This window comes from Lutra lutra, chromosome 7 (assembly GCF_902655055.1).
Source record: "Lutra lutra chromosome 7, mLutLut1.2, whole genome shotgun sequence".
In the NCBI taxonomy this organism is placed as follows: domain Eukaryota; kingdom Metazoa; phylum Chordata; class Mammalia; order Carnivora; family Mustelidae; genus Lutra; species Lutra lutra.
In genome coordinates, this window is record NC_062284.1 from 18,027,824 (window position 1) to 18,052,144 (window position 24,321).

Below are 24,321 nucleotides of genomic sequence, written 5' to 3' on the forward strand. Positions count from 1 at the left end.
TAATGGTTATAAAGTTCAATCTGGCATGGGATTAAAAGACCTTTCTGATTGGTTCTGGATATCTCTGGCTGCCAGAAGAATACAGGTGTTACATAATGCTTTATTTTTCATGCCAGTGAGAAGTTCAATACAGAGAAATGCTGAGCCTACAGATGTACACAGACAGATTTAGTTCTGTGTTCCATGGATGGGAATCAGTACTACCCAGAAGGGTAATAATAACACACATATCAGCTCAAGTACGTGGGTGCTGACATTGTGACAGACTCAGTTCTCAGTATCTTATGTGTATTAACTCACCAGGAGCCTTGGATTTTGCCAATGAGGGCACTAATGCACAAATAAGAGACACACAGAGATGGTCACTAGCAACCAATCACTCACTACCAGATCTACTCTGATGCTTTGAACAATTTCTTGCCCTGGGAGGAAGCCAGAGGAAAGATCTTTTTGGATCCCTGCAAGACATTTGACAAAGTCTTACATGTATGTTGCTGAAACAGATAGTTAACTCAGATTTAGAGAGAGTCAGCACATTATAATTATACAGGGACATCTCTAAGAGTTTCTTCTTCAACACAGGCTTATCCAAGGGTCATCAGTGGTTGGATAAAGTCACATGAAAACTTAAATTTGCTGTTAGGGTTATGGATGGGTCCCAGATCAACAATTACTTACTATGTGCCAGCACTGACCAAAGTACTTGGAAAACAATGGTGAGTAAAAGCAAATATTCCTGCCCTTGAAGGGTTTATCATCTAGAGGGAGATTATCAATAGTTATGACAAGCAAGTGAATTATATAGCATGTTAAAAAATGGTAAGTTTCTGAAAGTAGGGCTTTCCCTTATGGAATCAGGAGACCTGGGTGCTCTAAGAATGGGTGGGAGAGGGTTACCAGATTAACATTTTTAAGGATTTTATTTATTTACTTATTTATTGCGTGTCAGTGAGTTAGGGGGAGAAGCAGAAGGAGAGGAGAGAGAGAGAAACTCAAGGAGACTCGCTACTGAGCATTGTGCCTGATGCAGGGCTCAAACTCGTGACCCTGGTATCATGACCCATGCCAAAATTGAGTATCAGATGCTTAACCAGCTGAGCCACCCAGGCATCCCTTACCAGATTAAAATTTTAAATTGCATGGTCAGGGTAGGCCTCCTTGAGAAGGCTGAAAAAGCAAAACCCCAAAACTCAAAAAAGATGAGGCACTTAGTCACAGGGACATGTGGGAGGAGAGTTTCCTGGCAGAGGAAACGGCCAGCATGAAGCAGAGCGTGTCCCTGCAAGCTCAAGAAAGAACAGGTAGGCAATTCACCTGGAATGGAGTAGGGGAAAGAAGATGCAGAAGGAAGTAAGGAAAGGATGAAGAGGGGAAAGGGCTCATACTAGCACCAAAAGTCAGTGTTACAGGGGATAAGAAAGGAACAATATAACATATGTACACCCTTCTGTTATACTGAACACCTACTGAAACACAGATTCACAAAGGTACCACATGAGTAAATTTATGACAAAGCAAGTCTTAGAATCCCTTAGTTGGGGGACACCTGGGTGGCTCAGTTGATTAAGCATCTGACTCTTGATTTCAGCTCAGGTCATGATCTCAGGATCCTAGAATCAAGCCCCCCCCACACTGGCCTCTGTGCTCAGAGTGGAGTCTGCTTAAGACTCTTTCTCCCTCTCTTTCTGCCCCTTCCACTACTCATGCCCTCTCTTTCTAATTAATTAATTAATCTTAAAAAAAAAGAAAAAGAAAAAAAGAACCCCGTAGTAGGGTACTGCCTTAGTTTGGCTTTGAATCATAGGGTGTGTTCCAGGCCTAGGGTAGCACTCTCCAAGCTCTTGGTTCCCAGCTGGCTCCTGCCTCTCTTCTCCATCTGGATCTCCTGTGCTTCAGCATGGCATTACCACCATCTGACTGTGTGAGTTGCCGCAATCTGACTGTAAGATGCACACTGAAGGGAGCACCCTTGTCTTGCAAGTAGGAAAATTTCCACCAGCTCCCTGAGGCTGCTGGCCAGCTAGTCAGCTATGCTAACACATGCTCCTCTGCTCCTGCTAGGTACTGGGGAGACAAATGTCCATTTTATTTTAGGACTGGTGAGCTCTCAAAGGAAAGGCAAGTGGGGAAATGTATTTTGTGGTTCCTGGTGAGCTGTAAAAATAAATGTTTGGTTTCCCTATAACTTGCACAATGAGAGGATCTCACCTTATATATTTGTATGTTGAGCTTCTAGGGAGGAAAAAAAAAAGTAACATAGCTGAGCTGATTGTTACTTAACAACATTTCAGTGTCTTCTTCAAACAAAATGAAGCTAGCAAAGGAAAATGAAATACCAGGTCACCTTCCTCCCTGTTGGGGTCTGTCTTTAAATGCCTGTACACAGTCTTTCCTTCCTCAGTAATAGACACACCCAGGCTCAGCCTGCAGCCCACCCACACCTTCCTGGCTGGTTGACCTTGGCCTATTACCTAACCTCTCTTAGCATTCTGTTTTCTCATCTGTTAAATGGGGTACAAAGCCTCTGCCTTGACAGTTGTCCTCAGGGTTTCATGTGACAGGGCGTGGAAAGTTGACCCTATCTATGCGCTCTCTCTGCCTGGGAACTCATAAGTCCCCAGTAGAGGTATCTCCCTCCTCCTATCCCTCCTGGCCCAACTGGTATGCAATTACCTGGCTCCCAAAAGGCAAAAAATGGCTGCAGCTCTCAGGCAGGAAGTGGTCTCTGCCTGGCTCCCCACCCCCACTGCACCTCCAGCCCCACTGCCTCCGCCATCCATTCTGCCCGTTTGGGCCAGCAGAGCCTGGCCTGCAATATCCCACCAGCCCTGAGGTTGGGCCGAGTGGCTGCTCCGTGTTCTGTGACTCAGCTGGGCACTTCCCTCTTCTCCATCCCCGCTGTCCAGGGCATCTTTACTCTTCCTGAATGCTCAGGGTCCTCCACTGGGGTTCTAGCCACATGGATTTTGTGCAGACACCACACCATCAAAGGACCCTCTGAAAGCTGCCCTTTCTGATGATTCTGTGTTGTCGGGTACTTTAAAGCACTGAAGGCTGGGACAGGCAAATGGTGCCTCCTGGATAGCACATGGTATATGAAGAAGTGTCATGGTCAAGGCCAGTGGTGAGCACCAGACACACCAGTGGCAGACTGCCGGGGATGACTAAATCCTGGGGCTCATTGCATCTCCCCAACGAGGTGTAAGGTACAAGGCACTGGGGTGCACAGGGGGAGACGGCTCTGGAAGGGCCCCTTGCTGGCCCCTCCGCAGGGGAATGGGAGAGAAGGATTCATGACAGTGAACAAATGCCCTTCAGGGAAACAGCTAATGGGAAGTGCCGAGAACGCGCTGCCCTTTTCTGTACCCCAAACAATGGCAGGTTGTTCTCCACCTGAGGACTCTGCCCTGATTTCCTGAACCAACACCCCCAGAGCCAGGAAGCTCTCGAGAGGCAGCATCCCACCTCCCGGAGTCCAGATGGCCTTGTTCTACCTGGCTGTGACCCCGGGGTCTCAATATGGAGGCACAATCCCTGGTGTGTCTGTTCTGGTGTTAGTCTTGCCCTCGGCTCTTGTTCTGGGAACCTGCCCCGCCCTCCAGGCTCCCGCCGGGGGACTCCATGCCAACCTGAGCTCCAGCTCTAGAACGGCCCCCCTTGGGCCAGCTGCCACTGGTGGCTCCTGAGTCCCACATGACCACACCTGGGCTAGTTCTCTTGCTTCTGGCCTTCCGCTCCAGAACAGCACAGGCCCTGCCCCCCTATCTGAGCCAAATGCCAATGGCCGGCTAGCACACCAGCTTCTCTGGCCTCCCCCTTCATGGCACAGACATGACACCGCCCCAGGTCCCCACGTGTCCGTCTTGGTACTTCCACTCCCAGAAGGGGCCAAGCCATGGCCTGCCGTCTGCAGCATGGTGAGAAAGCATGTGCTCTGCAGGCAAACAGACTGAGACCAACCCTTGCTCTCCTGCCTATGAACCAAGCCATTCAGAACGACCAACTCTGAGGCTTAGTGTTACCCCCCGTACGCTGGGGAGAGCAGCCCGGGGAGCCTGTGGTGAGGGCTGACTGGGCTTACACGTTAGAAGCTCTAGCAAAGGACACACCATGGGGGCATGGCTCAGTAAATGGAACATCTTGACAGGGTCACTGATACCACTATCAAATAACCAATGTTATTATTTAGTGAAATGTTCCCAACCTGACACATCCCAGCGCTTCGTGGTTTTCAGCCGCCTCCCATAGCTGTCTGGGTTTGAAATCAGGTGACACTACCTCACTTCCGAGAAGGATGGGGTGCTCCTGTGCAAATGACTTCGAGGGTGTTCCATATGTGCGTGCGTGGATCAGTGATGTGTGCGTGCATACACAGGTGTGTGCGTGTGCACAAGTGGCATAGGAGAGCAGTGTCCTCCAAGAGAAGGCAGGCGCTCTCTCCTGAGCCAGCCCTCCTGCGGTTGCTTACCTCCATGTTTCGGCAGAAGGTGGCATTGGTGCCAAACAAGATCTGGCACTGCTCGTTGGCGCTGTAGTGCATCCCTGGCAGCTTGTGAGGGAGACGGACAGCATGCTGGCTCCTGGGGTCGGTGACCAGCAGACATGCGCTGACTTTTGACCTGGAATAGCCAAGAGGCAAGCTGACTGGCGAGTGTCCTGCCCACGTTTCTGTTCTGATTTGCCAGCCAAGAGCAGGTGAGAAGGCTGCATCTCCAAACTACCGATGGCAGGATGCCCCAAGCCCCGGCACATGGATGGTGCTTTTTGGTTCTTTTTGCTCTTTTTTTCAACCTGGCCCAATGCAGATATTTACGGCAAAGGCAATGGGAGTTTAGCAACTAGGAAAGGGCCTGAGAAGCACACCCATGAGGCTAATATACCTTTCTCAAGTTTGAGCATTCTTGGATGAGAATGCTTTTGAAATAGATTCCTAGGGTATTTTCTTAGAATACGTCTCTGAGCAAAATTACTAGGAATGAAGAAAAAAAGAGAGAAGTTAGGGTCATTTTGTTCCATTTCAAATAAAAACCAAGTGCTTATTTCCAACTCTGCAGATTCTCTTGGAGGGGCTGTGGCAGGCTGTGACAGTGGATGGGTCCAGGTATCCCATCCCCGAAAGCTGGCTGGTGGCACGGCCTGCAAAAGATATCAGGACGGCAACCAGGGTGGGAGTGTTCACAGATGTTGAGAGCAACTCTGAGAAACTGAACCGGGGGGCTGTGGCTCTATTAGGAGGTTAAATACTTGAATGCTTTGATTTCTCAATTCCCAAAGCAAGGCAGATGGTCGTGGAAAGGAAAGCCAGCCTCTCACCAAGATTCCTAAGGGACAGAACTGCACACGAATACACACAGGCTGACACTGGTCCACCTCTCCTGGGCTCTGATATACACAACACTTGAACAAAGGCAGTGGGACCAGCCACGTGTGTATGAGCAAATGAAAATGCCCCACCCTGGTTCACTAACCCTTCTGGGAAAAATGAAACAATGTCAAGTGGCTTACAATATTTCATTAAGGTTCTATGATAACAAGTCCTCAGGAGGAAACAAATTATATTAAAACTGACAAGTCCATTTTTAAGACTTGTATACCGCTTAATTTCCCTAACCGCAGGAAATGTCACAAAAGAAGACTCAGGATGAGGAGAGAAGGCAGAGTGATATCTTAACTGCCCGGTCCTGAATTCACTGGGTGATTTAATGTGTTACTGAACTACAAATCTTCATAGGCAGGTAAGACTCCCTGAGTTCCTTTTGTCTCCATGAAGAGGACAGATAATTCCAGCTAAATAAGGAAGTGATTAGGGTCTGTCCATCAAATCTGTAAGTTTGTCCCTGAGGTCTTGACACTAAGGGACGCTTATGGTACAGGAGCTACAACCTTGTTTAACAAAGGTCTGAAATCAGATGGCCAGCTCTTCCATGGAAATCTGCAAGTGGAATGGTGCAGATATATTCTGGAAAGAAAGTGACAGTGAGATAGACAGAGCCCATGCCCACATGGGAGGGAGGTGAGCAGGCCTCACTCCTCAGCAAATGCGTTCCCTACCAAGGGAAGCAGCCTGAGCATTAAGGAAATGTCCTTTTGCATAGCAGCCCAGGGATGCTGCTAAGACGGTGTCCATTCAGGGTCAAAATACTGCAGAGAAACAAGATGGGGTTCTTTTCAAGTCACAGTCACCATGTTAACATTCAATCAAGCAACAAAACATTTATGAATAGCAGCTGGATGCCCTGCATCATACTGGACACACACTTGGGAGGAAGTCTTGGTCCAACAGGGGAGGTTCTATACTGACCGCCTCTTTGCCAGCTTCACAGTTCTAAGAGATTCATTCCTCCTTCCCACACTTGCTAAGACTCCAATTGTTGTGTCTTCTGGAAGTACTTTCAAATGTAGCGACTGTATAGAATGATTCAAAGACTTACTTGAGGAAGTTTTCAAGGTCATCACGACTGCATGAGGACCAAGAGAGGTCGCTGGGGTTCCGGCCTTTTACCCACTCTCCTGACATGATGTGGGATCTGCCGGCACAGGATGAGTGGTCATCATCATGGTTCATCCCCAAGCTGCCCGAGGGAAAGGAAAAGGAGAGAGGGACACTTAGACTATAGGCTTTCACATACTAGGCTGACTTAAGTCAAACCTGAGAGACCAAGAGTGACACAGGTTTATACTTGGTACTTGGCTACTCTCAACAGAGAAGACTGACAACCACAAGTTCATATAGAAACAGAGGGATGGTTTCCTTACTTCATGAATGAAGACTGGTGAAGCACACAGAACACCATAGCATTTGCTAAATGCATGAAGAAATGAACAGATTACATTCACTGTGGTATCATAGTTCTTAAACTCTAAGTTTCTGATGATTACACTTGCTTTTTGACACTAAAATATGCCAATATTAGGGATCTAAGTGTTTTGTTGTCCTACGGGGAAATCACATTGTGAAGGTCTAGTGGGGACCATCCAGACTTTGGCTTACATAATATCATGGGTGCAAATCTTCAAATCAGTGAAAAATGTGGCTTTTCTATCTTTTATATCACATCATTATACCTGGGCCCACCAAGATCATACCTGTCGCCTTCCCTGCCCCAGGGTACCTAACAGACACCAGGGCATCTTGGTGTCTAGATGTATGTGGCCCTCCACACACTATAGGCTGAATGACGGTCTTAGTTTGCACATCTGCTGTCACTGGGATAACCTGGGACACAGAACATATGAGATCAGAGGGCCCACGCTTTGTCAATCTGTGATTTCCAGGGCAGAGACTTGCTGTGCTCAAGGATGCCCATCCTTTGTCAACAAGCTCAACGGAGAGGACATGCGCCTTCCTTCATTCAAAAATATATAAGAGAAGTTTCCCAAGTGCCAGCTAATGGACTAGAAATAGAACAAAGAATGAAGCATGATATGCCATCCTTGACCTCGGATCACTGCCAGCCTGGGCAAGGAGAAGACACAGAGATAACTCCAAAAAGAGGTTCTAAAGGCTTCTCCAGAGCCACCTTTCCCGGTTTCTGTCCCATATCTCTGACCATTTTCCATCAATTCCCCGTGGTAGCTGCTTAATCCTGGTGTCTCTCAACAGAGACCCACCTGTTTTTACTCTGTATGCCCTCTAGGTCCCTCCATATGCTTGCCTACAAGACACAGCCTTCACCGCCATCACATGGAGTTGGATTAGTCAAAACTTTCCACATCCTTCTTGAAATACACCAGCAGGCCCTCGTGCTCCTAGGTCTCCAGGCTAGCTGGGCACTCTCTGCTCACCTATGCATTTCTGCTCCTATGAGTCGAGGGTACACTTAACCTGGGCTTAATTGTATGTATTCTCAAACCTATTTATGTCACTAACATCTGCTGTGTCAGTTAACACGGGTGGTCACATGTTGTGCTAACCAATGAAACAGGAGAACGAAAGCTGTTGTTTTCAGGAAAACTAAATTAGTGAGTAGCTAAAAATAGCCCACTGCCCAACTGGGGGTGGGCAAGACAAGTGTAAAAGATGAGGGGGGAAAAAATAAAAATCTGTGCTGGCCCGCCTCCTAAGGGTCTTTTATGTTCTACTCCATCTAGAAAGAAAAAAGAAAAAAAAAAACAACCCTGGGGTTTGAACTCATTTCGTTACAGTTGCAGCTTGTGTGAAGAAGGTGATATGTAAGTCTAGTTAGCAGACACATGCCCTCAAAGAAAAAGCTTTCACCCCCACCGTGAAATCGGTGAAAAAATTTAACATTTTCACGGCTTAAGCTAAAACAAAATATAGAAGGCACCTAAGTATAATTTCTTTACATTTCCCCACTTGGACCAATTTTTTTGGTCAGTTGGTCAAATGATTAACTACTATCCTTTCAGAAGAAAGCACACTGGTGGCGTCACCTTCATGTGGATGGCCACATTGTGCCATGGTCTGGACTGCTCTACTAGACCCTGCCCTCAACAATGCCCTCCCTCTGTGTTTCCCAAAGGCTCTTCCAGCTCCCCAGATTCTCTCAGGGCAGCATTCTAACCCAGTTTCTCCACCAGTGACTGGCAAAGAGCGGGCATTCCATGCATATTTCTTGGATGAATTATCTATTTAATATGGGGGAAAGCACCACAAAATTGGAGAATCCATTATCCATTACAGGGGTGCTAAGTCATGCAGTGGCAGCTCATTCAACGGAACGATGCAAGTCTTCTCTGGTTAGACAGTCCTGCCCTCTGCCAAGAGACCAGGTAGCCATCCGGTTCAAGCAAAATGAAGAAATGATAGATTGCCCGAGAAGTCTGACCAAGAGGAATAATTTAGATATATTTCCAGCAGTTACTTTGCTGAATGAATCCTCTTTTTCAATGTCACAACTCAGTTTTTTTTTTTCCTGCTCATTATCCATCTACACCTACAACTATCTACAGCCACCTGTCTACCTATCATCTCTGTTTCATGTTAACATTTGAAGGAACTAGCTGATTTTTCAAGTGCATTTAGAGCAGAGAATGTTAAAAGCCATCTTACATTTGATTTAGGGTTTGATTTGAGATCTTTACATAAAACTAGTGAGAGAGTTTTCAAATGGATCTTGTGAAAACGTTGAGGGATTTCAGTGAACTCTGCTCAGTGTGCACAGGTGACAGAAATAAAATGTCTCATGAAAAACATGGCTCCATCCTATCTTCGGTGACAAGGTGTAAGCACAGCAGTGGATCAGGTGAAAGGGCTTTGTCGTCAACCTCGGAGAACCCAGTTCTACAGAGAACCAACATGTGAGTCAGTTGTTCATCTGGCTTTGCGCTTTTAGAAGCCGGTTCCCATCATCCCAGGCTGGGAGCTCCAGAGCGGCCACCAGCTGGGTTTTTTCAAACAACAAGGACGCCGTTTGGGAAACCACAGTTGGGGGAGATCCAAGCCCTGGCAGAGTGGCCTCACCACAGATGGAGGAATGTTTCCTTTGTGACCACTTCTAAGTTTTCTCTGGTGGTCAAGTTGGTTGTAAAATGAAAGAGGCTCCTTTGCTCGCACCGCCAGACTCTGCTGGCCAGAGGGCCTTGTCTCTCAGGAGACAGAATTCTGTTTAAAACAGTTGTTCAGAAAAGCTGGCTATACCATCCATAGTTGTGGGCCTGCACAGTACGTGATGTGAGCGTTTCAGGATGCCGGCCCCAGAGGAGGACTTCCCCAAGGAATGTTCCAGTCAGCAAGATCAGCCAAGAGTGGGATTCTTGGATTTCTGGAGCCTGTGTCTAACACAGGTCATGCTTGATCTGGTTTAAAATGTTCAAATGCTAATGAAGTGCCTCATAAATTTACAGTTAGATGAACTAGCATTGGGCTGGGAGTCTTGATATTTGAGGTTTACATAAACTACTGTTTAAGCTATTTTTAGATTAAGTTCAGGAATACTTGACTGAGAAATGTATGTTGTTTTAGATTTATGTCCCATGGTATCTATTACTTCTGGCAACATTATATTTAACAAAAAATGGGTAGCATTAAGCAATAAGCACATGCTAATTCTAAGTAACAGTGGGGTTAAGGATACAGACAGGCCTCACGTCACACATGACCCAAATTTATCAGACACAATAACAATTTAATGGCCTTGAGTTGATTTTTATCTTAAAACAAATAACACACTGCTTCTGTACTTGCCTTAGGAAATCTGATAAATACCATGCAGGGAGTTCCAAGAGAATCCCTACAATGTTCAACCCCTCCTAGCTTTACCCCAAATCCTGAAAAACCATGGAGAGGGTTGGGTGTTCTAGTTCTGGGCTTGGTGTATCTGCCATGCTGAAAGCTTTGATTTTACCTGGCTCTGAGCCTATGTGTGGAAACTGTTTCTGAGAAGCATTGGGATTTTGACATCAGGGATGCAATCAGGTCCCACCTCCCCTCAAAGTGGTCTTGCCTGGAAACCTAGGGAAATGGCTCCTGCAATGTAGCCTCTCCACTGAAGGGGTTCTCAGCCAGTCCAGGCCCTATCCCAGTAGCCCTGTGGGCAGAACGACCGTCCCTTTTCAGGAAACGCTCACTGACGCTACAGTAACAGGGATGGCTCGTGCCTCATTTCTAGGAAATGAGAGACAGCTTTTAGTTAATATTACTTAACATGATAATAACCAACACCCCACCTTTACTTTTCCTTGACAGGAAAATTCTCACTGTCAATACTTCTTTGCCAAGAACCACACCGTGCCCTCTTCAGCCACTAAGAAATGTCACTTGCACGTGTTGAAAGTCACTAGGGGTAACAGGGTGCACTCGCTTATAGAGGCTAAACTGTCATGATCACCCATAACCCCTTTGAGGGAGGAACAAAACAAGTAGGCAGCAATCACATCGAAATCCTTTCACCCCAGAGAAGTCTTTGTTAGTTTTTGGTTGTGCACAGGGAAGTGAGCCTTTCAGCCTTCAGGAATTCAGCAGCAATGCAACTTCCAGAGTAGATCTGGGGTTCTCTACAGGTTCAGCTTTACCTCCTACACATACTGGATCATCGCGGGAAGAATGATCCCACAAGCCCACGAAATTCTGAATCGCCAATGGGCGAATCACAATCCACAGGGTGGGCACACTCTTGCCAAAGCAAGGGGCACTGTCATCTGTGCTATGCTCCTTTTCTCTTTTCCTTTTCTCTCTTTACCCCTCTCTCACCAGTGAATTGAATTTTTGTTAAGCGAAAAATTAACAGCCGGTGTGAAAACCGTTTTGCCAAGGCAGATTACACCATAGCGGTGAAGATAGGTAAGACGCGTACATTATAAGCCATCTCTCTTCCCTAGTCAGAGCGCTCACGTAAGGAAAACACTCACGTTCTTGAACTGACACCTAAGGGATTTTGAAGTCAAGTATCTGAGCCAGGTCTGTCCTCTCCTCGGTCTGGCCCAGGACTATGTACGTGTGCACACACGTGCATATGCGTTTACTCATACGGAAGATTCACATCAAATGCACTGTTAATTTTTCGCTTAACAAAAATTCAATTCACTGGTGAGAGAGAGGTAAAGAGAGAAAAAGGAAAGAGAGAAGGAGCATAGTGCATGACAGTGCCCCTCGCTCCGTCAAGAGTGTGCCCACCCTGAGTGTGTGACAGGGCTGGGTAGACTCCTCGCTGCCAGCCAGCTTCTTTTTTCTGAGACCATCTTTCTGGGCCTGGTAGACCTGAGCAGGTATGTAGCCTCTCAGTGATAAGACTGGGTATTCCACGTCTTTGCTAGATGTGGTGAATGAGGTCTGCTTTTTATTCTGCTGTAACCGAACTACCTGTGCACAGGAAAGCCATGGGTTATTGTATATGGGTCTTGTGATTGGCATCAATGTGGACACAGTGGTTGCGATAGTTTGTCAGATGATTCTCTTACCACGTGCAGATAACCACCACTCTGACTTCCCTTTCAATGCTTATACCTCATTTCTTGCCTTATGGAATTTGGCAGATTTCCAAAACAATGGAGAATATTAGTTACCACATGGACATCTTTACTCTGGTCCCAAGTCTAATGGAAATGCTCTTAATTCACACACACTGAATATATCTGCTCTAGATTGCTTGTAGGTAGGCAAACTTGATCAACTTGAGGACATTTTCTTCTAAACTATCATTTAAGGAGGACTTCCTCACTGCCATTTGAAAGTAAAGACACTAAGACACTCTGACATAGTGGACAGAGTGATGGTCCAAGGATAAAGAGGTCATGGTTGGTGTTAAAGATTTGCCCCAGTTAGCTAGGGGACCTGACACAAGGCTCCAACCATCCCAGGCCTGTTTTCTTAGTTGGAAAGTGAGGGGCTTGAACCAGATACTATGAAAGGTTTTTCAGTTGAGGATGTAATCATTTCATGATTCCTATTCTAGAAGACCGAACACAATTTAAGGTAGAGTTGCTATTCACTCTTTCAGTAAGAGCTGACTGAACATGACCTTGTACCGGGCACTTTCAGGGTACCAGTTATAAAGCAATGAGTGGCACACAGTCCTGCCTGCAGAAAGCCCACAGTCTGGTGGGGATCACAGATGAATCAACAAGCGCTCACCCTTGCTGTCCAGTGAAACTTTCCGTAATGAAGGAAAATCCCTATTTGTGCTGTCTGATATGGCAGCCACTGACCACAGGTGGCTACTGAATGTTTAAAATGTGCTAGTGCGGCAGAGAACTAGAGCTCCTATCATATTAAATTTTAATTAAGATCACTTTAAAGATCCACCTGTGGCTGAGTGCTACCATGCTGGACCATACGGGTGTAGGCAATGTGACTGAACTAATTTGAATACCATCAGTGGGCCAGGAGCGGTGGATGTCATCACACTGGCATTAAGAGTATATCCATGCCCACAAATTACTTACAGACCCACAGATTCTGGGAGAAATAAGACAACCTGATGACACACCCAGAGAAGAATTAGTGGCCAGGTATAGATACCAGGAACTAAATGCCATGGACATTTAGAGAAGGGAAAGTTCCACAGGTTATCTCACAGTGACTTTTTTTTAAATTAAAGATTATTCATTTATTTGACAGAGAGACAAAGATCACAAGTAGGCAGAGAAGCAAGCAGAGGGGGAAGAGGAAGCAGACCCCCTGCTAGCAGACAGCCCAATGCGGGGCTCAATCCCAAGACCCTGGGATCATGACGTGAGCTGAAGGCAGAGGCTTAACCCCTGAGACACCTAGGTGCCCCTCATAGTGACTTTCTGTATGACCTTCATTTATGCCTACTTTTTCTGCCTGCTGATGGTTGTGCTGATGATGTTATCTGTGAAAAGCCCTCTAAATCCCTGAGTGTCATCTATTAGAAGAGCCTGAGTTGGAAGAACCAGAGTAGAACCTCCCTGAAGGCTTTACACGGCATCCAAGAAAATGAAAGAACGTCAGCCTAAATTGATTTTGACAATGAGGTGCCTGAAGAGCAAACATAATCTCCAACAGAAAGAGGGATGCCTTCTCTGTGCTATTAAACCTGAGGCATTCTCTGTGTCAAATCAATTTAGTCAAAGAATGACATAATATAACATGCCTTTGCTAACTGAAAAAGTGAATGGCGAGATATAATAAGGCAGAACAAAGGAGATACTTCTAATGCTAAAAAGTTCTGTGAGGCTCTCTTTAGCTTTTTAGAAGAAAATGCATTGGAAAAAACATTCTTTTTATTTCAAAAGAAGACTACAGAAGCAGTGAGTGCTTCTAAAAACAACCACAGACACAGTGAATTCCATCCTGGTCCCAGAGACTTCATCCCTGCCTGCTCTGGGCCTACAGTGCAGAAGTGCTCCCTACCAAGGGCCTGGTGTGACCTGTTGAACCCCAGAAGGCTATGAGGCCCATGTAGACACCGTCAGCTCCAGATGCCAGCATCATCGACATGGCTGAGCTCCCTCCACTCCCCACCCTCCCAAACTGCACAATGGTTTACTGGGACTCCTGTCCTCCGTCATGTCTGTGCTGGGCCCTCCTCTGGCTTGGCTGCATTTGATGGAGGCATGCATGAGGCATGGGAATGAGGCAAGAAAACTGAAGGACTCCATAAAAATCTGTGTTTTGCTCCTTTTCCTGCTTCTATTCTTGCTGGGACCTGCACCCCTACCCCACTGCATACGTGTTTCATGGTGCAAATAACTGTATGTCATCATTGTAAGGGACAGGGAGTTCATGACTTCTCTAGAACAGATAACTTCTAAGGAAGGACCAGGTGAGAATGACTGGACAAAGCTACCATATGTGCATTCCAGACCATTGGCGCTAGACATCGTGACACCAAGACCCCTGGCTCTAAGGAGTAACACCCGGGCCCTTGTCTTTGTTCTAACTGGTTCCTGGATGTCTAAGGGGACTCTATACCAGGCCACTGTCCTCAATAAAAACCCCTAGACCCCCAAAAAAGATGAGACTCATGCTCCTTTCCTTTCGGAGTCTCTCAGATGCTCCATCTGTATCTGCTCTCTCTACATTTTCAGTAAACTCTGCTCTCACTTCCTGCTGGCTCATGTTTGATTTCCATCCTGTGTGAAGCCAAGGATCCTCCTGGCTGGTCCTGTGGGACCCCCTCTGGGTCTTCGGACTGCCAGCATCAGGAAGGTTTCCAAGAATGTAGGCTGATGCAGCATAAGTGGGTCTCAGCTCCACTCATTTTCCCAGTCTGCCAAGGGGCTCTGCATCGATGGGGAAACCAACCCTGAACTTCAGTTCCAGGACAGCTCAACAAGAGGACCACGTGCCTGGCTTAGCAAGCAAGAACACAGCAGAAAAGCTGAAGCTGAAGGGTACGGAGTGTTTCTCTCTCGAGCAATGTGCTCCCCAGATCCTGCCAAGGAAAGGGTGCCGGAATAGAACACCGTCCCTGTCATGGCACCAGCTTTGTGAGCGGAAACTGGGAGACTGGGTGAGAATGAGAAACATATGCTTTCTGCTTCTTGGACTAAAGAGTAATTAACCTAGTGGGGCTGCAGATACCGGGCTGGAAAAGGGCCGGAAGTGGAAGGATAGCTAAAACCTTCCAAAGATGCAAAATCCTGCGCTAATACATCCTACCTCCCAGATGTCAAAAAGGAACTTGTAGTTAACAATGGATGGCAAAAATGACATGTAAATGAAGCATGATATTTCAGTTGTAGGGAAATATACAGCCAGCCCCCATCCTATGTCGCTGTCCTCTGTGGAGTGTGACAGGGGCAAGTACTTCAGGGGCTCCAGATCGAATCTCCTGATCCCTCTGCTGTGCATCAAATCTCCATGGCCCTGCTCTGCAGTGAGGTAGAGAAGGAGGAAGAATGTGATTCTTTCCCTTCCTACCACGGTATCCAGTGCCGGGGGTTACCTAGCGCCAACTGTCCCCTTGTGTCCCTGATTCAGAGGAACCTTCCCTTCCCCTGCCAAAGCACCCTCTGTTTTAACAGTCAGCCCATCCATCCAGAGGAGTGACGGCCCTGTCCAGTGTGTTGGGCACTGTGGTGGCAGTTGGGCCAAAGCAAGGGCAAGACTCCCTGCACCAAAGTGCAGGTTCTATTCACTACGTTCCTCAGAGATGGGGATTTATCTGCTCCTGCGTCAGCCGAGGGCTGCCATTCCCTCAGGTGTGAGCTGGGGAAGCCCAGAGGATCTGAAGGACCTGAGTTGATGACCTAATCCTACGCTCTGCCAACACGGACTCCGTGTCTGTCACGTACCAGGCAAGGCTCTAAGCACCCAGGTGCCCACAGGACACACGACAAAGGTGGGCCTCTCCCTGGACACAGGTGCTGAATGGGATGCTAACAATAGGAACAGGGGTGCATTACGATAGGGGCCTCCTGCCCAAGCAGGAGGGAGCACCTGGAAAAGCAGAGGAACAGTGTTTTCATTGTGCCAGGACATGTTATGTGTGTTAACTCACTATTATAGTCCCCTTTTCACAGGTTAGGGAAAGCAGAACTGAGAGGGAACTGAGAAATCGAGCAGCCCGCCCAAGGTCAGAGAGCTGGGAAATGGTCAAGTATAATTTGAGCCTGGGCAGTCTCTACTTTGAATCTGAGTGTATGGCCAGCCCTTAGAGGATAAAATTTGCCCCCACACCCAAAGGAGAGCAAAGGATGAGCCTGCTAACCCGTGCCAAGAGTGGCTGTCTTGAAGGTCAGGGGGCCTGACAGGGAGCCCTCAGAATACTACGGACTACATAGAAAAATCCCTTTTGGCAACAGTAATGAAAAGCCAAGAGGCACCAGAGAGGCTCAAGTCTGCCCTCAGGACAAAGGGACTTGCCAGCAAGACCTTACAGAGAGAGGGGAGGGGCCTACAGAGTATGGACATGGCCTTGGGGAGAACAAGTGCTGGGAAGCAGCCAAGAGCCCTCCTGGGCCCAGCTTGAAAGAATCACACTTCTGTTCCCTGGAGACTGAGATGTTCAGGCAGGGGTTCTGACTTGGTCCCCTTCTTTGTGGACACCTCCCAGTTATCTTACCCAGAACACACATCTGAGACATTGCTAGCATCCACCCTACCCTCCAGCCTTCCCAAAAATATCTGAAGCTCAGAAGGCAAGGGCAGGAGACAGAGACAGACCGATCCAGGGCCATGAGATGCTGGGTGGGCAGAGTAAGAATGCCCACCTTACTTTGAGAATGACTCAGAGAGTGTGGGGTGAGGGTGGGGAACCTTGGAGTTTTTGTGGTATCTACCCATCCTCTCCTTTTACTACTTGAAAATTTTGCACATTAAAAGCATATTGCCAGGAGACTGTCACGTGGGATATTGACTATTTTCTATTTGAAACCTGGGCTCTAAAGAGCCACAGTGCTTTCTTATACACTAACAATGAAAATATAGAAAGGGAAATTAGGGAATCGATTCCATTTATATAGCACCAAGAACCATAAGATACCTGGGAATAAACCTAACCAAAGGGGTAAAGGATCTGTACTCAAAGAAATACAGAACACTCAAGAAATTGAAGAAGACACAAAAAGATGGAAGACCATTCCATGCTCACGGATCAGAATACTAAACATTGTTAAAATGTCTATATTGCCTAGAGCAATCTATACTTTCAATGCCATCCCGATCAAAATTCCACCGGCATTTTTCAAAGAGTTGGAGCAAACAATCCTAAAATTTGTATGGAATCAGAAGAGACCCCGAATTGCTAAGAAAATGTGGAAAAAGAAAAACAAAACTGGGGGCATCATGTTGCCTGATTTCAAGCTTTACTACAAAGCTGTGATCACCAAGACAACATGGTACTGGCACAAAAACAGACACATAGACCAGTCAAACAGAGTAAAGAGCCCAGATATGGACCCTCAACTTTATGGTCGAATAATCTTCAACAAAGCAGGAAAAAATATCCAGTGGAAAAAAGACAGTCTCTTCAACAAACTGTGCTGGGAAAATTGGACAGCTACATGTAGAAGAATGAAACTCGACCATTCTCTTACTCCATACACAAAGATAAACTCGAAATGGATAAAAGACCTCAACGTGAGGCAGGAATCCATTAGAATCCTAGAGGAGAACATAGGCAGTAACCTCTTCAACATCAGCCACAGCAACTTCTTTCAAGATATGTCTCCAAAGACAAGGGGAACAAAAGCAAAAATGAATTTTTGGGACTTCATCAAGATTAAAAACTTCTGCACAGCAAAGGAAACAGTCAACAAAACAAAGAGGCAACCCACAGAATGGGAGAAGATATTCACAAATGACAGTACAGAAAAAGGGCTGCTATCCAAGATCCATAACGAACTCCTCAAACTCAACCCACACAAAACAGATAATCATGTCAAAAAATGGGCAGAAGACATGAACAGACACTTCTCCAAAGAAGACATACAAATGGCTAAAAGACACATGCCATCAGGGAGATTTAAATCAAAACCACATTGAAATACCACCTTACACCAGTTAAAATGGCCAAAATTAACAAGACAGTAAACAACATGTGTTGAAGAGGATGTGGAGAAAGGGGAACCCTCTTACACTGGGTGCAGCCACTCTGGAAAACAGTGTGGAGATTCCTTAAGAAATTAAATATAGAGCTACCCTATGACCCTGCAATTGCACTACTGGGTATTTACCCCGAAGATACAGATGTAGTGAAAAGAAGGGCCACACCTGTGCCCCAATGTTCATAGCAGCAATGGCCACAGTCACCAAACTGTGGAAAGAACCAAGATGCCCTTCAATGAACAAATGGATAAAGAAGATACGGTCCATATATACAATGGAGTATTATGCCTCCATCCGAAAGGATGAATACCCAACTTTCATATCAACATGGACAGTACTGGAAGAAATTATGCTGAGTGAAATAAGTCAAGCAGAGAGAGTCAATTATCATATGGTTTTGCTTATTTGTGGAGCACAAGGAACAACACAGAGGACATGGGGAGATGGAGAAGAGAAGTGAGTTGGGGGAAATCGAAGGGGAAGACAAACCATGAGAGACTGTAGACTCTGAGAAACAAACTGAGGATTTTGGAGGGGAGGAGAGTGGGAGGTTGGGTGAGCCTGGTGGTGGGTGTTATGGAGGACATGTATTACATGGAGCACTGGGTGTGGTGTGTAAACAATGAATTCTGGAACACTGAAAAGAAATTTAAAAAAAAATTTTTAAAAAGATACAAAGTGGTAGGAAATGAAAACTGAGACTCCCTTCCCCCACTGTAGTTTTGTAGTCCCCTGCTGCTCAACCCCCAACCCAGTGGCAATCTCTGTCACTCATTCTTCTAGGGGCTGCTGTTTTAATGGGCACTGGAAACCAGCCCCCAGCACTTCCTATCCCCTTCAAAGGCAGTGCAGAGGATGGGATTAGCTGACCTGCAGGAGGTACCTGCTTCCCTGGGGAAAACCTGCAGCTTCTCAAAAGTTCAAAGACCCCTCAGGGACATCAAAGGGCACAGGATGCTCCAGGCAGCAGAAACCCTAAGGACCTGCTCCTAATGACCATCACCCCCTTCCTTTCCCTAAAAGCCACACATCAGGAGGGGCTTTATTGCCTAATTATTTGGACTCTGCCTTTTCCTCCTTGCCTGGGGGGCCGGGGGAGGCATGTGTCCTCCTACCTCCTTAGCACTGTGAAATGTGTGCCATGGTTCAGCAGGCATGAGAGGAGTGTAGCCCCAAATGACCCCAGCCCCAGAGCAGGCACTAAACTCTCACAAGACCCCAGGGCCTTTGCCTGTGCCCTTCATCTCTATGTGGCCACCCCTTCCTGCTCTTCAGGTCACTGCCTCTCTGTAGTAGCCCTTGACCCTACCCAGCTAAGAGGGATCCCTCCAGCCTGAACTCCCATGTACCATAGTCCTTCTCTCAGGGATTCCCTAAAAGTGGGACTGGTCAGTCTTCTTTACACCTCGCCATCCCAGAGCCTCTCCACAGCCTGGCCACATGGTGCTAATCACACAGAAGGTGCTGATAACTGTTTTTTAACTGTTCAGTTAAACTGAACAAAACCAACTTGAGCGTATCTTAAGAGTTTCTCCTGAAAGCTTTTACCCTCATGGATATATACGGTCTCTTTGCTCTATTTAGGTGGCAGGGTAAGTCTGAGAGTGTCACCTCCCCCTCAGAAATCCTGTGGGCCCTTTCTCCTGCAAGTGTAGTAAAAAATCAGAAGCAAGCAGCCACACCTTCCACCAGGAACAATGGGGTCTCTATCATCCCTTCCCTGCTCTAAGGCAGGTTATGTCCTGCCTGATGAAATTTAACACTAGAGACCTAGGAGAATTTCAGAGACAAATCCTCCAGTCTTACAACCAAGAGGCACCTGACTCCATTTCTGTAAGCCCTGGTTCTCACACCCAGCCGCACAGGGGACTCTCCTGGCGATTGCTGGAAAATGCTGGGGCCTGGCTCCTATCAGCAGAGGCTCTGATTTCACCGGGAGGAGGCACGACTTGACCAGTGATTCTCAAGTGCATCAGAACCACTGAGACAGTGTTAACCGGTGGTTCTCAGGCTTCAAGGCACATTGGAATCCCCCCCACAGACCTGTGAAAGCTCAGATGGCTGGCCCCGGCCCAGAGTTTCTGATTCAGCAGGTCCAAGGGGGGGTGGATAGCAGAGAGAGGTATAAGAATCTGCATGTCTAGTAAGTTCCCTAGGGATGCTGAAACTGCTGGTCCAAGAACACAATGACAGCCACTGTTGGTTTTTACTATGTGTCCCACACTGGCTACAGGTGAAAGTCACCTGGGAAACTCTGACCATTACCTATGCCTGGGGCCCAGCCCAGACCAAGTAAATTAGGACTTTGGAGTCTGTGGCAGGCACCTGTGGTTTTCAGGGGCTCCCAAGTTTTCAGTCTGATATACCTCCAGCGCTGAGAACACTGCCTCTAAGACAGAGGCTGTCCGTGAACGTGGTGGCAGGGGCCCATGCCACAGCTTTTTCCTGTTCTAAGTAGAGATGGGCCTTCATGCAGCTTCTACATACAGACCCCAGGCCTACCTTTTCCATGAGCACTGATCAACCCCCCTCCCCTTCGTGGTGTGACAGAGTCTGAATATTTGAGAATACGATTCTATCCTCCTTTGCTCTTTCCTCCTCCTGCCCACAAATTCCAGGGAGAAGTCCACACTGATAACAAATGGCAGGACTTCTCACCAAGCTTTTAGCCGGGCCACAGTGATTTAGGACAATCAATTCCTGGTGAGTCAAAGCCAAAAATCCTGACTGTACTTTATTTCTGCCTGGATTCCCAGTATGGGGGGCAAGACCCAGGGAGGGCATTCCTGATGGGAGATTCTGCACACACACGAAGTCCGAGGCCCAAATGTTCTATCTGCAAATTTTATACTGGTGATGAAGATTCTATGGAACCAGACAACTTTCGGGAATGGTGATCACCCTATTGCTAAATTATTGAATGCTGGTTTGTGGGACTCTCTGTGAAGCATTCTGGGTACACGGTATATAGAGACTCTTTGTTTCTCTAACACCAAGGATTTGAGAAATTTTGACACAATTGAGACCTTGGGGGCTTTGTTACTGCTCTTTCTTTTCTCCTTTGCTTTTTTTTTTTTGAGGGCCTTCTTTTTTTTTTTTTTTTTAAGATTTTATTTATTTATTTGACAGAGAGAGATCACAAGTAGGCAGAGAGGCAGGCAGAGAGAGAGAGAGAGAGGAGGAAGCAGGCTCCCTGCAGAGCAGAGAGCCCGATGCGGGGCTCGATCCCAGGACCCTGGGATCATGACCTGAGCCGAAGGCAGAGGCTTTAACCCACTGAGCCACCCAGGCGCCCCGATTTTGAGGGCCTTCTTAAGCTATATTTTTTTATCTTAAAAAAGAAATCTTCACTTCCCCTGGTATAAATTATAGCTTCTTACAGTAATCACTACTGCTCAACTGGTATTCAATATACAGGATAAAAATATATTCCTCCGGCCGTCTTAACGACTGTGTACACAGCTTGTCCTCAAACCCTCTCTGAATCTTGGCTCAGGGCAACTATCATGTTAAGAGGATGGAATGTGGTTTCAAGCAATGCCAGGAGGATTGCATAAGCGATAATTGATATTTTTACTAGCAGCAACTTTGTAGTTGATAATGGGTTATTAAAACAGGAAAAGAGGCCCTCCCCCACAGAATCCCATCTGAGATGTAAAAGGAAAGGTGTTCCAGACAAAAAGCCCCTGGGTGTCAATAAAGGGTGGTTCTGGCAGGTCCCATAGCTTCCAGAATGTGCAGCCCGGGGGCAGAAAGCAGCAGCAAAGAGAACCCCCCTTGTTTCAGGGTCTCCGGGGCTGAAGCCTGGGCTGCAGCAGCCCTTTCACCCTCCCTCCCCTTCAGGTACATGCGACCCAGCTCTTAGGGGAGCTCGGTCACACTTCTGGAGCAAAGCGTGGGGTGGGTAGGGGGAGAGACAGAAATAGCAAGGGTACCAAGTGTCCTGCCATCCTTGTTCCTTTTTTAAAAATAATTTTGATACTGGCTTTTATTTAAACATCTGCTTTCGACTTATGTTTACAGAAGGGATCAGTGTCGAATCTGTCAGGCCTGACAGAGCAGAAACTCACTGGTCTGAAGTAGGAGTTGTCAAGGGCCCACCGGCTGGCCTTGTCTTTGGCAGCTCCCATCACCCAGGCCCTGTCCTCCAGGTAAGAAGTCAGAGAGACGTCACCTCACTGAAGGCAGCAGAAGGCTCATCCCTTATAAATACCATAAAGGTTCCGCCCGTACCGCCCCCCCCCCCCCCCCCCCTGCCACTTTGAGGTTTTCAAGACAATCCTCATTCTTTAGGAAACAGAACCCACATGCTGATCCTTTATGCATAAAAGGAGGCTGAGGCACAGAGCAGCTGCTGAGGCACAGGGGATGGTGAGGGAAGGTGGGCCAGGGCAGGGTGGAAATGCTAGACCTCGGGGGTCACCTTTCGTCCTCATGCAATCACCAGCTCACACTCAGTCTGCGTCATACCACATCAGCGAGGATTCTGGCTCCGGGGTCACCCCGCTGTCTATGTGGATGCCTGCAGCCTGCCCCCTGGCCCTGTCACCCCTCAGGTGTGCAGTGCAGTGACCGTATCCACTGCTTTGCAAGATTTCATACATTTTTTTTCCCTTTGTCACCCTCCTCCAGCTTCAACATAGAGTCGGTCTTGTCAGTGTCACAGGCATATACGTACTTATTTTTTTGTGGCCAAGCCTTTTGTTTTTAGGGCACTGGAAGGAAGACAGCTAGAAGCGAGGGGGCAGAGAGACACAGTGAGAGAAAAAGAGAGCTGAAGGTGGTGGAAACAGTGACAGACTGATCTGCTCGTGTCAGTACTCCCTGGAACAAGTCTGCATCATCTTCCAAACCACGTAATAGGCTCCGCTGCCCGCTGGGGCCATGATACCAACAAAATCACACTGACCCACACAGGTATGCACTCTCTCTGCTGCTACGTCTTAATTTCTTTCTAAGTCAACCTCAGTGTCCAGAGGAACTGCGTATAAGCTGTATCCACGGCTGGTCAAGTCTGGGGGGTCTAGGACCCAACTGCTTGCTACCTGTCTTCCCTGATCCATTTGCCCTGGTTCCAGAAGGAACCATAACCCAGCAGCACAGACATGGGCCCAAACCGTAAAGAAGCACCTCCAGGTCGGAGGAAGAGACATGTGAAACCCCAAAGACCATGACGAGTGAAGACTTTCCAAGGCCAACTCATGCCGACCCCCATCTGAAAATGTACAGAGCTCTTCCAAAGCAGGGAACGCAGATGGTAACTGCCTCCAGGTGCCTTTTCTCTGTCGTTACAGAGGAAAGTCAAAGGGGCAGCGCCATGACAGAACCCATGACAAACGAGACTCCTTTTCGAAATGAGGGTGGCTGCCTAAGAATGAGGGAGCCTCGTATTTTCGATGCTTCCAGGGTCATCAGACTGTCACCTGCCCACGGGAAAGGCCATGTCCTAATGGGCATGAATGAAGGAGATCGGTCATTACTGACAGTGAATCGAGCCAATAAATGGAGGCAGACAGCTTCAAGCAGCGTGCGGCTCTGCGCAAGCCTGCAGCCGCCATGAAGCCAGCCAGGAGGAAGACCAGGACAATGAAACTGCTCATGTGAAGGACTGCAGGCCCGCCAGCTTGGCTGTTTGTTGGAAACACCTAAGGAAGTTCAGAAAAATCCCACCTGCAGAAATGCTGATTTTAATTGATGTGAGGTGCGGCCTGGGCAACTGCATTTTAATGTGTTCTTTTTCGGGGGGGAGGAGCAACCGAGGGGAGAGAGAGAGAGGGAATCTGAAGCAGACTCCATGCCCAGCAGGGAGCCCAATGTGGGGGCTTGATCTTACCACTCTGAAATCATGACCTAAGTTGAAATCGAGAATCAGACGCTTCACGGACTGAGCCACAGAGGTGCTGCAGGACATGTGCATTTTTAAAAGATCCTCAAGGCAGATCTTACCCTGAACTTCTAAATTTTGAAATAATTAAAGGTACACAGGTGGCTAAAAGGAAAATGCAAGGAGGTTCTCTGCACCCTTCACCCGGCCTCCTGCTATGGTAACATCTTAGATCGTAACTGTGATGCAAGGTCAAATCCAGATGATGAACGGTGCTACAATCCACAGTGCTTCTCCAGATCTCATCAGTTACATATACACTCTCCCAGTGTGTATTTCCTTGTTATTTTATCACACATTTAGCTTCCTATAACCACCACCTTAATCAAGAGATCAGAGCACTAACACGACGGGTCATCTGGGTGGCTCAGTCAGTTGAGCATCTGACTTTGGCTCAGGTCATGATCTTGGGGTCCTAAGTAAGCTTCTCTGCGCCTCAGTTTCCTTAACTATAGAACGGGAAGAATGACAGTACTTAACCCAGGGGATGGTTGGAAGGATTGAATGAATTGAATAGATATAA

The 24,321-nt window shown here is 47.3% G+C and overlaps 1 protein-coding gene across 4 annotated transcripts in view; it reads right to left on the minus strand.

Moving 5' to 3' along the window:
- The window catches only part of ADAMTS17 (ADAM metallopeptidase with thrombospondin type 1 motif 17), a 336,604-nt gene that overhangs the window by 163,202 nt on the left and 149,081 nt on the right, over positions 1-24,321 (minus strand). For all 4 annotated transcript variants that reach the window (XM_047738521.1, XM_047738519.1, XM_047738520.1 and 1 more), the window contains exons 9-10: positions 6,432-6,572; positions 4,469-4,619 (exon numbers count right to left, since the gene is read on the minus strand). In XM_047738521.1, the coding sequence (XP_047594477.1) occupies positions 4,469-4,619; positions 6,432-6,572 (292 nt within the window). The remainder of the gene's footprint in view (positions 1-4,468; positions 4,620-6,431; positions 6,573-24,321) is intronic.